The sequence below is a fragment of the Ruditapes philippinarum genome, unplaced genomic scaffold (assembly GCF_026571515.1).
Source record: "Ruditapes philippinarum isolate M1 unplaced genomic scaffold, ASM2657151v2 ctg7159_1_1_1_1, whole genome shotgun sequence".
In the NCBI taxonomy this organism is placed as follows: domain Eukaryota; kingdom Metazoa; phylum Mollusca; class Bivalvia; order Venerida; family Veneridae; genus Ruditapes; species Ruditapes philippinarum.
Genome location: NW_026860734.1, coordinates 102,501 through 115,012, shown reverse-complemented (window position 1 = coordinate 115,012; position 12,512 = coordinate 102,501). Strand labels below are relative to the sequence as shown.

General features: G+C 31.3%; 1 protein-coding gene across 1 annotated transcript in view; it reads left to right on the top strand.

The window, feature by feature from the left end:
* The first annotated feature begins 2,377 nt into the window (after positions 1-2,377).
* Positions 2,378-12,512, top strand: part of LOC132713207 (uncharacterized) — a 10,428-nt gene continuing 293 nt past the window's right edge. The window contains exons 1-4 of the mRNA XM_060695694.1: positions 2,378-2,523; positions 10,689-10,936; positions 11,438-11,593; positions 12,308-12,512. The exon at positions 12,308-12,512 is cut by the window's right edge and continues 293 nt beyond it. Coding sequence (XP_060551677.1) covers positions 10,714-10,936; positions 11,438-11,593; positions 12,308-12,512 — 584 coding nt within the window. The 5' untranslated portion in view covers positions 2,378-2,523; positions 10,689-10,713. The remainder of the gene's footprint in view (positions 2,524-10,688; positions 10,937-11,437; positions 11,594-12,307) is intronic.

Genomic DNA, 12,512 nt, shown 5'->3' with positions numbered 1-12,512 from the left:
ATGATGTTGATGATTACGGCGTTTATTGATGACAAAAAAAAATGATTGATAATTTGGTGAATTGTGTTTCTTATATGAATGATGTTTGATTAATTATATTATAACCGGTCAATGCTTATTTGAACGGTTTTTGATTTGATGATAAGCCATGAATAAAAGATGATTATTTTTCCATTGTTTTTTTTTGTGGTTATAAATAGATGACTTCGCTTACGATGATGACAAAGAAGAACGATGATTATTGCTGATGATGAGGTTTTTGGTTAATGGTAACATTGATGACTGCACGGAAGATAATGATAATTATATGATGATTGCAGCTGGTGATGTTGACTTTTTACATTGATCACTTTTTACTATTTCAAACCTTATGATTTAAAAGTGTCATAGTATATACATGTGAATATTATATATCTGTGGTGTTAAAATTAAACGGATATTGCGAACAATGGCGAATAATTAAGGGGAGATCACTGCGCGGAGATTGGTTGATAATTTGATCAATATTTAATGCGAATTTGCCGGATGAGCTAACATTTATGGATTGCTTTCTGCTAACAGTAAAGTGCAGACGACTATAAAACAGCTATTGCATTAATGACTTTGCAACGAAATCGAAACAATGTGTAGACCACGTACGATGGTCCCCGGAAGATGGTTTTTATACCAAAACCGGTCCAAAAAACAACCATGCCACGCGGAAATCTTGAGCACGAATTATTTACGCTAGTGCCTCATATTGTTGCAATTCATAACCTCTAAACTGATATAATTTTTAATTCAAAACGGTATCACATCAATGGTATTTGAACGGTTGGTCATAGAAATAGGGTTTTTATGATATATCGATATAAAGAAGAACCAAGAACTCCAAACGAACACAATTTCTAATCCAAAACAAAATCACATAATTGTGCAATAGAAAATGGTGTTTTTTTACGAAACATTTTACACTTTATATAGAAATAGAACAAATCGTCGATCCAAAAACGACCATTGCACGCAGAAATATTTAGACCGTATTACTAGTTCTTACGCTAGAGCTTTGTGCCGTATATCGTTGAAAAGAAGAACCTCCAAACTGATACAATTTCTAATCGGTAACGAAATTACATCAATGGTATTTTAACGATTGGCAACAGAAAATGGTGTTTTTTTAATGAAATATTTACGTACGCTTTATATAGACAAAGAACAAATCGCCTGTACAAAAACGACAATGTTACGCGGAAATTTTGAGGCCATATTACTTGAGCTAGAACTTTTTGTCTTATTTCGCTGTAAAGAAGAACATTTAAATTGATACAATTTGTAATTCAAAACTTAATCACATCAAAGGTATTTGAACGGTTCGCAAGAGAAAAGTTGTTTTTACATAATATTTTACACTTTATATAAAGAAAAAATCGCTGTTCCAAAAAAAAATCAGGTCACGGGGAAAACTGAAGCCGTATTACTTACGTTAGAGCTTTGCGCCTTAAATCGTTTGTAAAGAAAAACTTCCAAACTTACAATTTGTAATTCTAATCGAAATCACATCAATGATGTGTGAATGGTTGGCAATAGAAATATATGCATTTTTATGGCAAAATGTATAGACAAAGAACAAATCACCGGTCAAAATAACAACAACAACAAAAAACAACGACATAATACGCGGAAATCTCGAGGCCGTATTACTTACGCTACATGTAGAGCTTGTGCCTTATATCGTTGTAGATAGCATGTAAGATGCTCCAAACTGATACAATTTCTAATCCAAAACGAAATCCTATTAATGTTGTTTGAATGATTGGCAAAAGAAAATAGGGTTTTTATGAAAAAAATTTACATTTTATATAGACAAATTAAATAATCTTTTATATTAAATATATTCCTTATGCTAGAGCTTTGTAACTTATATTTCCGTAACAACAAACATTCATACATTTTGATGGCTAATTCGAAATGGAATTTTACCGTTGGTTTTTCTGACGGTGAGCTGCAGAATATACTGCTTTTTACAAGGATTGAAAGATTTTATATACATTATAATAACGAAAAAGCGACCATGCTAATCGGGCCTTTGGCGGCAATATTCCTTGAGCTACTGTATTTCTTATAGTAACATTACTGTCTAGTTATTAGGGAAATCTGGTTCGATGACTTGACTTTCGAGATACATTTTGTATCACAAAAAAACCAAAAACAAATAAAAAAAACAAATAATAATAATAATAAAAAAAACATATGTTTTATTTAATATAAATCGAATATTGAAGCGTGACAGATGCGCAAAAATTTTACGATTCACTTACGTCACTTGAAATATTGATTGAAGTTTATGAAATCAGATAGATTATGCTAATTTTCATCGTATAATAGACAGGTTCATCTTTCAAAATATTTTGAAGGATGTGCATGTACATAATAACAGCATTTCAAAATAAAATTTGTATTTATCAAATATAACTTTCTCTCTATTGGTGTTAGGTTTGTTCGCTGATATTCGGACGTAAAATTATAACTACTTCTTTACTGAAGGTGATACATTTTTATATACATGTATTTACTAGTAAGATATATTTTATTTCTTTATCAAAATATTAAACTCCATGATATAAGTTTTCATCATCAAAACCTTTTTTGTGGCTATTTCTTTAGTAACTTAATGCAGCTATTTGTTGATACATTTCTTTTTATTCCCTGCGGTCTGGAGACCGCAGGGTATTGGTACGAGTTTAACTTTTGAGGCATGGAGGAGCACGTGACCTGTTTTCGGTACATGGAGGAGCATGTGATCTGTAAACCGTTAATGATTGGTTAATTGACCTTTTCGAAAACCTAGCTAAATACCGTTTGCCGATACGTTACGGATTTACCTCTAGGGAATTAGTCCGAACTACACCTAATTAAGGTGACAACAGACACTTTCCGTGGTACTCACATAAATGTCATTTAAACCAAGTTATTTTTGTAATAATTGTTATACATTTAATCTTTGTGCATTAAATGTCGTTGATCATCATAAAAAATAACATATTTGAAAAAATGCCTTTGTAAATGATTGATTTTGAATAAAAATCCTAAAATTTTAAATCGTCCTATCAAAGTCATTTTTTATTTTTTTGTCATCAAACTTTTGGAAAATAACCATACTTATTTTATCTGGGGAACCGTGGTCTCAAATTTTTTTATATCTTTCTCAAAAAAATATTACGTAACGTCAAAACATTTTATGCGACTTTTTTTCACCATACATATTTACGTAATTTAAAGATAATTAAGTCGCTGATTGAGCAAACAAAAAATCCCTGACACGGTTTCCCTCCGTAAATGAATTTTTTCCTTTCATTGTGCTTTTAAACCGCATGTTAATTTGCTTGATTATTACAAAAGTTATGCCGATTTCAAAGTTAGTCCGACCCGCCATCAAACGAAGTGTCATAAATCGGCTGTTCTCTCTTCGGACCCCTACGTTTCACCGCTAAATAATTGCATAAATACACAAAGTATCGCACCCAGGGAGGGTCACAAGTTGCGGTAAACATACTCTAACAACATTTTTATGACCAAGTGACAATCTGACCAATTAAAAAGCTGCTGATTAATATCAGTTTATAGCCGAAATTTCTTCAATTCTTAACGTGATTTACTGCCCGTTAGTATCTGTCGCCACATGTCACGTGAACTATCGGTAAAAATTTGAGGCACTCAGTGGGGGCAAATGGAAAACACCCATTTTGCGCACCGCTAGCGGGGTAAATTTTAATTGTTTTCCTATTTGAAGTTTATTATTATTATCATCAGCATTATTTATTGTATTATACCAAAGTGTTCACTCTGCCTGTGTATTTAAAATCGTGGTATTGAAATTTCCCGTTTAAAATATAAAATAAAATAACAAAAAAAATGAGCTTTTCCTTGACAGTTCCTTTTAAAGGGGTTCCATGGTAGATGTACAAATTTAAGAACGGATAGATATAATTTTTCCACCAAATTGTGGTTAATGCTTCACATATTTTAAAATTAGAAATAAAAGGTAATTACTCGATCCATTATTATGTGGCCTTTTTTCTTTGACATAAAATCTATGCACTAATCCAGGGATAGACAATTAATTTTCATACTTGTACACTGAGAATTTAAATTTTAATATCTTTTTTTTTATTCATAGAGAAATAATCATCCTTAGACACATCTTAAAATGGTTTAAAATGTTTTCAGAGAAGTTATTAACAATATAATTCAAGTTCCTTCATGAGATTTAGCAATTAACAATATGAGATATATACTTAACATTGAAATAAATTGTTTTTGTTCATATGAATATATATGTATACAAATACAGTCATACAATATGTTTTCAGATATATTATTTACGGTATGTCTTTATTTAGATCTAACAATAGACAAGTTAATCAGAGTTTCTTACTTTAAGTGAAAAATATATATATCTTGACAAATTATTAAGTTCTTTTTTCATTTTTAGATGACATTAAAGTTTCCATTTTTTGAAGTGTAGGCCAACGGCAAAAATATGGTTTTAAAAATTTTCTTACGAAGGTTATAATATTTTGGACAAACGAGTAAAAAATGGAATTCGTTTTCAATGACATGCATATTGCATTGTTGACATAGTCTATTTTCTCTTGGAACTCCGTTGTGCCTACCAATTTCAATTTCTAGATTATGTGATGATAGCCGAAAATGCGTCAGTTGTACTCTGTATTTATTTATATTTACACAATTTAAGTATTTTTCAAATTCGAAGTCGTACTTATACATACTGTATGTTTGTAATTTACTTGAATTATTTATTTCTGAATACCAAGTTTGCTTAAATATATCTAATATTCTATTCTTTATTATTTGAAATGATATATTAATTTCGTTTTGCTGTAGCCATAGAAAAGAAAAACCTATTTTCGTCAAGTATTCTTTTTTATTTGATATGCCCAATTATTTCCGTTATATGATATGTTATTATTGACATCTTCTTTCATGACATTATACATTTTTCTTATTAATGAATTATTTTCTGAGCTCAAAATTTTTAACCAATATTTGAATCATAATAATTTTGCGGTGTATTCTCATCGGATACCGTCCCAGTTCTCCGTAAAGACCAGCTAGATTCGTTGATTTTTTAACGCTAAGTGTCTTTCGTAAAAATTTACAATGTATACGCTCAATATCTTTACCCTCGTAATTGCCTATTATTTCGGCGCCATAATTTAGGATTGATCCCACCAAAGAATTAAATAATTTTCATTTTCTTGTGTAGATATGTATATCTGATTAAAAAGCAATCAATAAAATTATGCAAAGAAAATAAAGAATTTTAAGCAAGGTTCTTTTGTTTACGATGCATGTGACCGGTTTTGAATAAAGTAATAACAAGATTTCTGAATGATGTCACTACTTCGAGTGGGATATTATTAAAAAGAAAAGTGTATGCAGTATGACGACCTTGTTCGAAAATCATGATTTTTGTTTTGTTAGTGTTAACATTTAAATTCCAACTATTGCAATAATTTTGAAGATCATTAAGTAATGACTGTAGCGCTTCCGGCGAATGTGCAAAAAGTACGGCATCATCGGCAAAAAAGAAGTATGAACAGCTTTAATTCATCGAGAGTAAAAAATGTCGCCAATATTATCGTCGAAACTGTTTAATATATCATTTACAAAGAATAAAAATAATAGACTGGAGCTGGGATCTCCCTGTTTTGCGCCGATGTTTGATTCAAAAAAGGGTGAAACGCATTTATTATATCTTACAGCTGCTTTAACAGTACTATACATACATTGGATAGCTTTAATGAATTTAGAACCTGCCCTTTCGTTAACAAGTTTTTGAAATATAAATGACCTTTCTAATTTGTCAAAGCATTTTTCAAAATCTATGAATGCACAGTATAGCTTTTTACGAGAGCATAATGTTTTATTAATAATAGCTTGTAGAAGAAAAATACAGTCGACTGTTGATTTTCCCTTCTGGAATCCATATTGATTATCGATGATTTTGTTATATTTGGTAGACCATTTTGTAAGACGATTTAGTAAGACTTGAGAATATATTTTTGCAATGATATTTATAAGTGTTATCCCTCTGTAATTTTTTGCTTCATTAATGTCCCCTCCCTTAAAAATTGGTACTATGATTCCTGACCCCCAGGATGTTGGGTATTCTCCAGATTCAAAAAATTCTGTTAAATAATTCTAGTATTATCTGTGAAATAAATGGAAATGAGTGTTTGTATATTTCCGCGATTAGTGTATCAGGACCACTACTTTTATTATCATTTTGTGAATAGATCGCTTCTTTTATTTCTGACATAGTTATTTTACAATCAAGGTCTTCATCATAATTACCACTGAGTTCCTCATCGATCAAATGTGTATTATCTGAACAATATAAACTTTTGAAAAAATTATGCAAGTCGTCAATATCAAGATTTTCTGCTGTTGGCTGAGATTTAGAGTATTGTTCTTTAATTTTTTTCCAAAATTGACGAGGCTGAGATTTGCTTAAAATATTAAGATTGTTTTTTTCTTTTAAATTATACTTATACTTTTGTATACGTTTGATCTTGTTATAATTGTTTTTTGCATTTACAAACTCTTGTCTATAGTTTATATTAGATTTGTTTTTAACAAAAACATTCCTTGCTTTTTTAAATTCTTTTCTTGCGGTGAAACAGTCCGAGTTGAACCATGGTTTTTTATTATAATTGTTTGTTTTAGTTTTATATGTACTTCCAAAAACTTTGTGAGAACAGTCATTCAATACCTGAGTGAAAGAATTTACAAGTGAATTAATATCATCGGAATTACATCTATTTAAAATATCAAGAAAATCACATTGCTTTGTGTTAAGAATTGAGTGAAATTCGTTTATTTTGGTTGCATCCCATCGGATAAATGTGTGATTATCTGACAAATCATTATGACTTTCTCTATTTTGCGTTTTCTGTAAAATATTTATTGATAAACCTGAGTGATCCGAAAATTCATTAGGCTGAAGTATACAAAAATCAGATATTACACAAAAATCTTCAATATTCAGTAAAAAAAAATCTACCACACTTGATCCGTGAAATGAATGGTATGTATACTCGCCTACACAGCTATCACCGTGTAAACGACCGTTACCTATTACTAGCGATGTCGATTGACAGAGTTCAATCAAGCGTCTACCTTGTGTATCGATCACGTGATCCTTGGAAGCACGTGGCGGTATGTTTACAAAATTTGACAGGTAGCTGTCATTATCAATATATCTGTCATAGTCCAAAAAATCAGAAATATTTGACGTGCGGCTGTTTAAATCTCCAATTACAAAGCATTTTCCTAATAATTTATACCTTTCTAAATCTGATTCTATTTTATCGAAAAAATCAAAATTTTCTGTATCAATTACCGTAGAGCTAGCAGGCGTAATATAAGCCCAGCAAATATATACATCTTCATTAAATTCAAAAAGATTCTTACTTAGTTTAACCCACATTATCCCGTTTTGGTGTTTTTCTATTACTTTAATGTAAATTTGAAGGGATTGTTTATAATAAAAACTAATTCCGCCGCTAAATCTGCCTCTACGAACGTTTCTAGTCTTATTTCCATACAAATGTTCACTTTGATAATCACATATTTCAAGATTAATATTATGATGTTTTGAAATCCACGTTTCTGATAAAAATAAAATATCATAAAGTTTTAAAGTTCTTACAAAATCAGAGTCCAGTAATTGCCGAGTAAGTCCGTTCACATTCCAAGACAATAATTTTAGTTCCTTCTCTTGACACCCCTATTTGTCACTATGTGTGTAATCATAAACATTTCCATTGATGTATGTCTTTGTTATTTTATTGTTTACATACAATTTATTGCCGACGATTCGTGTCCTGTTTCCGCGGTTTTCTTCTCGTTTGCCGTGTTCGAATAGTGCCTTCCTTGCCTCCCTGTATTGTTGTGGTGATTGAATTCCTACGCCTAGGTTTGAATCTTTGAGCGACTTTTTTATAGGGTCTTCGTATGATTTTTGGCGCACTGCTTCGCGATCTGCATATCTGTGAAATTTTACCACAATGGGACGTGGTTTTCGAGCCCTCTGCCCCCCTAATCTGTGTGCTCTATCAAAACTCATACAAGATGCGTCGATGCCTAATTTTGTAGTAATCAAATTTTTTACCAAGGATTCGCAGTTTTCCATTCCACTCGTCTGCTCTGCTAAACCGTAAAATATGAGGTTTTCTCTCATTGACCTTGCTTCAAGATCTAAAAGTTTTTCATTTGCTAATTCCTCTCGTTTTTTACTATCATCGATTTCTCTGCCAATTTTTTCACATTGTTTCTTAAGTCTTTCCAGGTCTTCTTTTGATTGTGTAAGCTCACATTTTTGTGTTTCATACATTTCATTTATAAATGAGACTGATTTGTCTATATCTCTTATCTTGTTTTCCATTGTTGTTACTTTAATTTCCATGTCTGAGAATTTACTGTTCAATCTGTTAACTGACTTTTCAATTAAATCAACTTTTAACTCAATTTTTGGTATTGCCACTTTCATGGTGTTTTTTATGGATTTTACATCTTCAATCAATGCTAAAGCCCAACTGGGTGGGACTGACGTACCTGTTGGTTGTTGAACTGGCTGCGGTGTTTGAAAACCATAAGCATTTTGTTGTTCAAGGTTCATTGTTGGCGATGTGTTATAATTCATAACTGAACGTACATAATCGTCACTTATTTGATAAAAATCTAGCTCAGTGTTTGTTACGCTTGGTGAATCCATGTTACACGAGGACGTGTTATGGACGCCATTTTCCGTGCTTGGTGATCCACTCGCTTTACGTTTTTCTGCTTGTCTTCGCCTTTTTCTTTGACTTTTAGTTGAATTGTTTATATCCGACATGAAGATATGTAGTTTAGTTCATTTACACTAAGTAATAATCCATTATTTTGATGTTTAATGTTATTAAATCCGAAATTTACATCACTGAAAAAAATCGTGCTTTACACTTTACATGATCACGTGATATCAGATTAACGGGACAGACAAATTATTTTCACACATTATGGATATTTTAGCAACTACATTTTAATCAACCCCGTGGTCGTGCGATTTGCCGCTATGCATAATTATTTATGTTTCATACATTATGTTACGTACATTGGCCGACAATTTCTTAATATATAAAAAAGGCTAAATGTTGAGATATTCATAAAAGATGTACGGTAGATGAACGATACATGTATTACGAGAAGTATGGACCAGTATGGACCTGTAATTCACGGATATATGGAACTACCGATTTCCCTCATTGATGCCTCAACAGGGGGCGGAGCGTTATCGATAATCGACAGGTTACGCGAATAGCAGATACAAATAGTATAGGTACCGTTTTAAATCGTTTAAAACACATTTTTTGGACTAACTGCTTCCAAAATTAAATCACGAAAGTGTTCAGAAAAGGTTGATAAATCTACTTAGCAAAAAATCTCATTTTAGGTATTTTCAGTGATAATTGACTCCGTTGTCAATTAATAAACTATAACGTGATATTTCTAATTTTCTATAATTATTTTACCGTTTAGGTTGCAAAAACTTGAATGATGTGTTTGAAAATTATCAATGTTTCTTTAAAATCTATCTCAAATTTTACAAATACTGAAAATCTACAAAATTAAAATATTCGTAGTGTCATCTGCCATAATAAATAGAGATATTTTCTGCGTAAACTTGTGTGTTTACTTTATTTATTTTTGCTCGGAATTATTCATAAAATGGTAGGCCTATTTAATCATTTTCTTAAAAAGAAATAATTGTTTTATCTTCGGCCTTCTCCGGTCTTCAACTGTCACCACTTTCCAAAGACCTTCTACTATATTGATCGATTATTGTTAACTATATTCCTGATACAAACGTTTATTTACCCCCCCCCCCCAAAAAAAAAACAACAAAAAAACAAACAAAAAATGTTGAAAATAGTTAAATGAAATATCTTTATATCATTAAAAATGATCCCCGCAGGAAACCATTTTACTTGTTTTTCATTTAATTCGGTTTTGCCTAAACACTAGTTTTGAACGTAATAATAGTAGCAGTAAGTGCATATCAGGATAGCAAAATATATGTATTCTACACTGTACTGTACAATGAATTTAAAATAATCATTATCATATACTTATAAATGAAATATTGAGAAATATTGATGAAATAAAATGCGTATTTTCATTTTCCGTATTTTCACTGTAAAAAAAATATTTTTCACTGCAGTCTTCACTACTTTATTCTAAGTTCAGCCAATACACAAACTTTAAGGAGGAATCTTTCAAATTGTAATATAAAAATGAAAAATGTATATAATAAACAGAAAATTCAAGTTTTTCTCTATAAATACAGGATTTATTTTCATCTTGTGGTATGAAAATTATTATATTTTACTCGTGGCTACCGCCACACATGAAATATTTATTTTCACACCACTCAATAAAAGTAATTCATATATTTATAGAAAAAACTTGAAAATCCTCTATTTATTATTATTTTTATTTATTTATTTATTTATTTATTTTTTCATTTTTTTCCTTTGCCAATCCCAAAGTGGTGAAAATATGACAATAAACAGCAACTTATTCAACATGTTCATAAACATTATATATATTATTATCAACCCATCAATGTTCTTTTTTTCTTTCAGAAATTTTTATTTATACAAAGACAACATGTTTGGAGAGACAACTGAAAAACTATCAGTTAAATCACGGCGATTTTTCTGGGTGGCTTTAATTCTAACTATCATCGGACTTCTTCTGACCATAATAGGTGTATGTATGCCGTTCTGGACCTCGATTACGGACTTCGCACACTCCGGGGTGTTTCAGGCGTGTATATGGACCTTCAAATCGTGTTCTTCTACGCAAGATTTGGAATTAGTATATAAAGAGGGTAATATAGTCAAAGAGACAATTCTGTTTCCTTAAATATGTTATAAGCGGTTAATTTTTATTTTGCATCAGAAAATAATGCGAATGTATAAAACTGATCATCTTGCGGGCATAGAATTTGTGGAGGCATGCTTGATGATAATAATATGCACCCCTGCAATTCACTGAAAATTGTCTGTGATCTTGTTTTTCCTTTGTATTCATATTTAATATGTATAATTTATTTCAGTAACGCTGCTCTTATTGTTTTATTTGCTCTATTTTTTCAATTGTTAAAGCTGTTCTGTAAAGATATTATATAGCTGTCATTTTTGCTTTACTCGAGTAATAACTACATACACAAAACGTACGTCACGTAAAAGAACAAAGTTCGATAAGAAAGGAATTTTCTAAAAGGTTATGCAAAACTCTGCAAAGGATAGGGATGTGTGATTTGTTAATGAATGGCGTAAAATAATTTAATCTTTCGCATGTTAATACTCATACATTTATATTTGTTTAGCCAATTTCATGCATCTGCTGTGGGGACTGACACTGCCCGGGATGTTTTTCTTGCTGCTGTCCATCGTTTTAATGGCGGCATACCCTATTCATAAAACAGTGGACTATTGTAAAATAGCTATAGGAATATTTGTGTTGGTCTTCCTTGGTATCGGAGGTGGGTATTTTTCATTTGTACTAACATCTACATGAAAACCTGAACCTTTACCGTGCTGACAATGAAGGTGATTTTGCCTGTGCCACTAGTCTACTGCCAGCCAAGCACACCTGTTGAGTCCGACTAGAATCCGCACTGTTAGCAGCTTAAGTTGAGTGTTTTGATATTTAAATCACTCACTCTTTGAATAGACTGTATCAAATTCAAAGCAAGAAAAATCCTTTCACATAACTCTGGTTAAAGCTGGTTTTAAGGGTAAATCAAAATTGCAGGTCAAGGTTATATGAAGTATATAACCTTGATATGATAATCTTATGATAATAGGCAAATATTCATTTTGCACATGCGTAACATTGTGGTCCGAAATCACTTACTTGGAATTTTACAAGATATAGCAATATATAGCATAGTAGGCTATGCAAATACAAGATATAGCAAGAATACGAAAATGCCCTGAGAAAGGGTTTGTTACCTTAATGATAATACATGTAATTGACGATGGTGTCGGTGACATTTAAAAAGTAACTACATGTAAGTATATAATTAATAAATCTAAGTAATTAACAACTTACTTAGTAACTAAGAAATTTATGGTATATTTTGATGGACAAAACTAAAACATTCATTATTAGTATAATATTCTATAAATCATATGAGTAGAATATATGTATTACAATGTATGTTATGTTTTCAATTTTGATCTTTATTTTCCAGTAATTCTTATACTTATTGCCCTTATCGTGTACGTCGACTTTAGCGTTTGGAACGGACTTAACATCAAAGATGCCTTTGATATTATCGGCTGGGCCTGGTACCTAACTCTTGTGGGTCTTATCATCCTGGTTGCCGGCTTTATCTGCTTTATATTGCATATGTTTTTCATGATGTACGAGGAAGTCGGCACGACGGAACCAGTGTC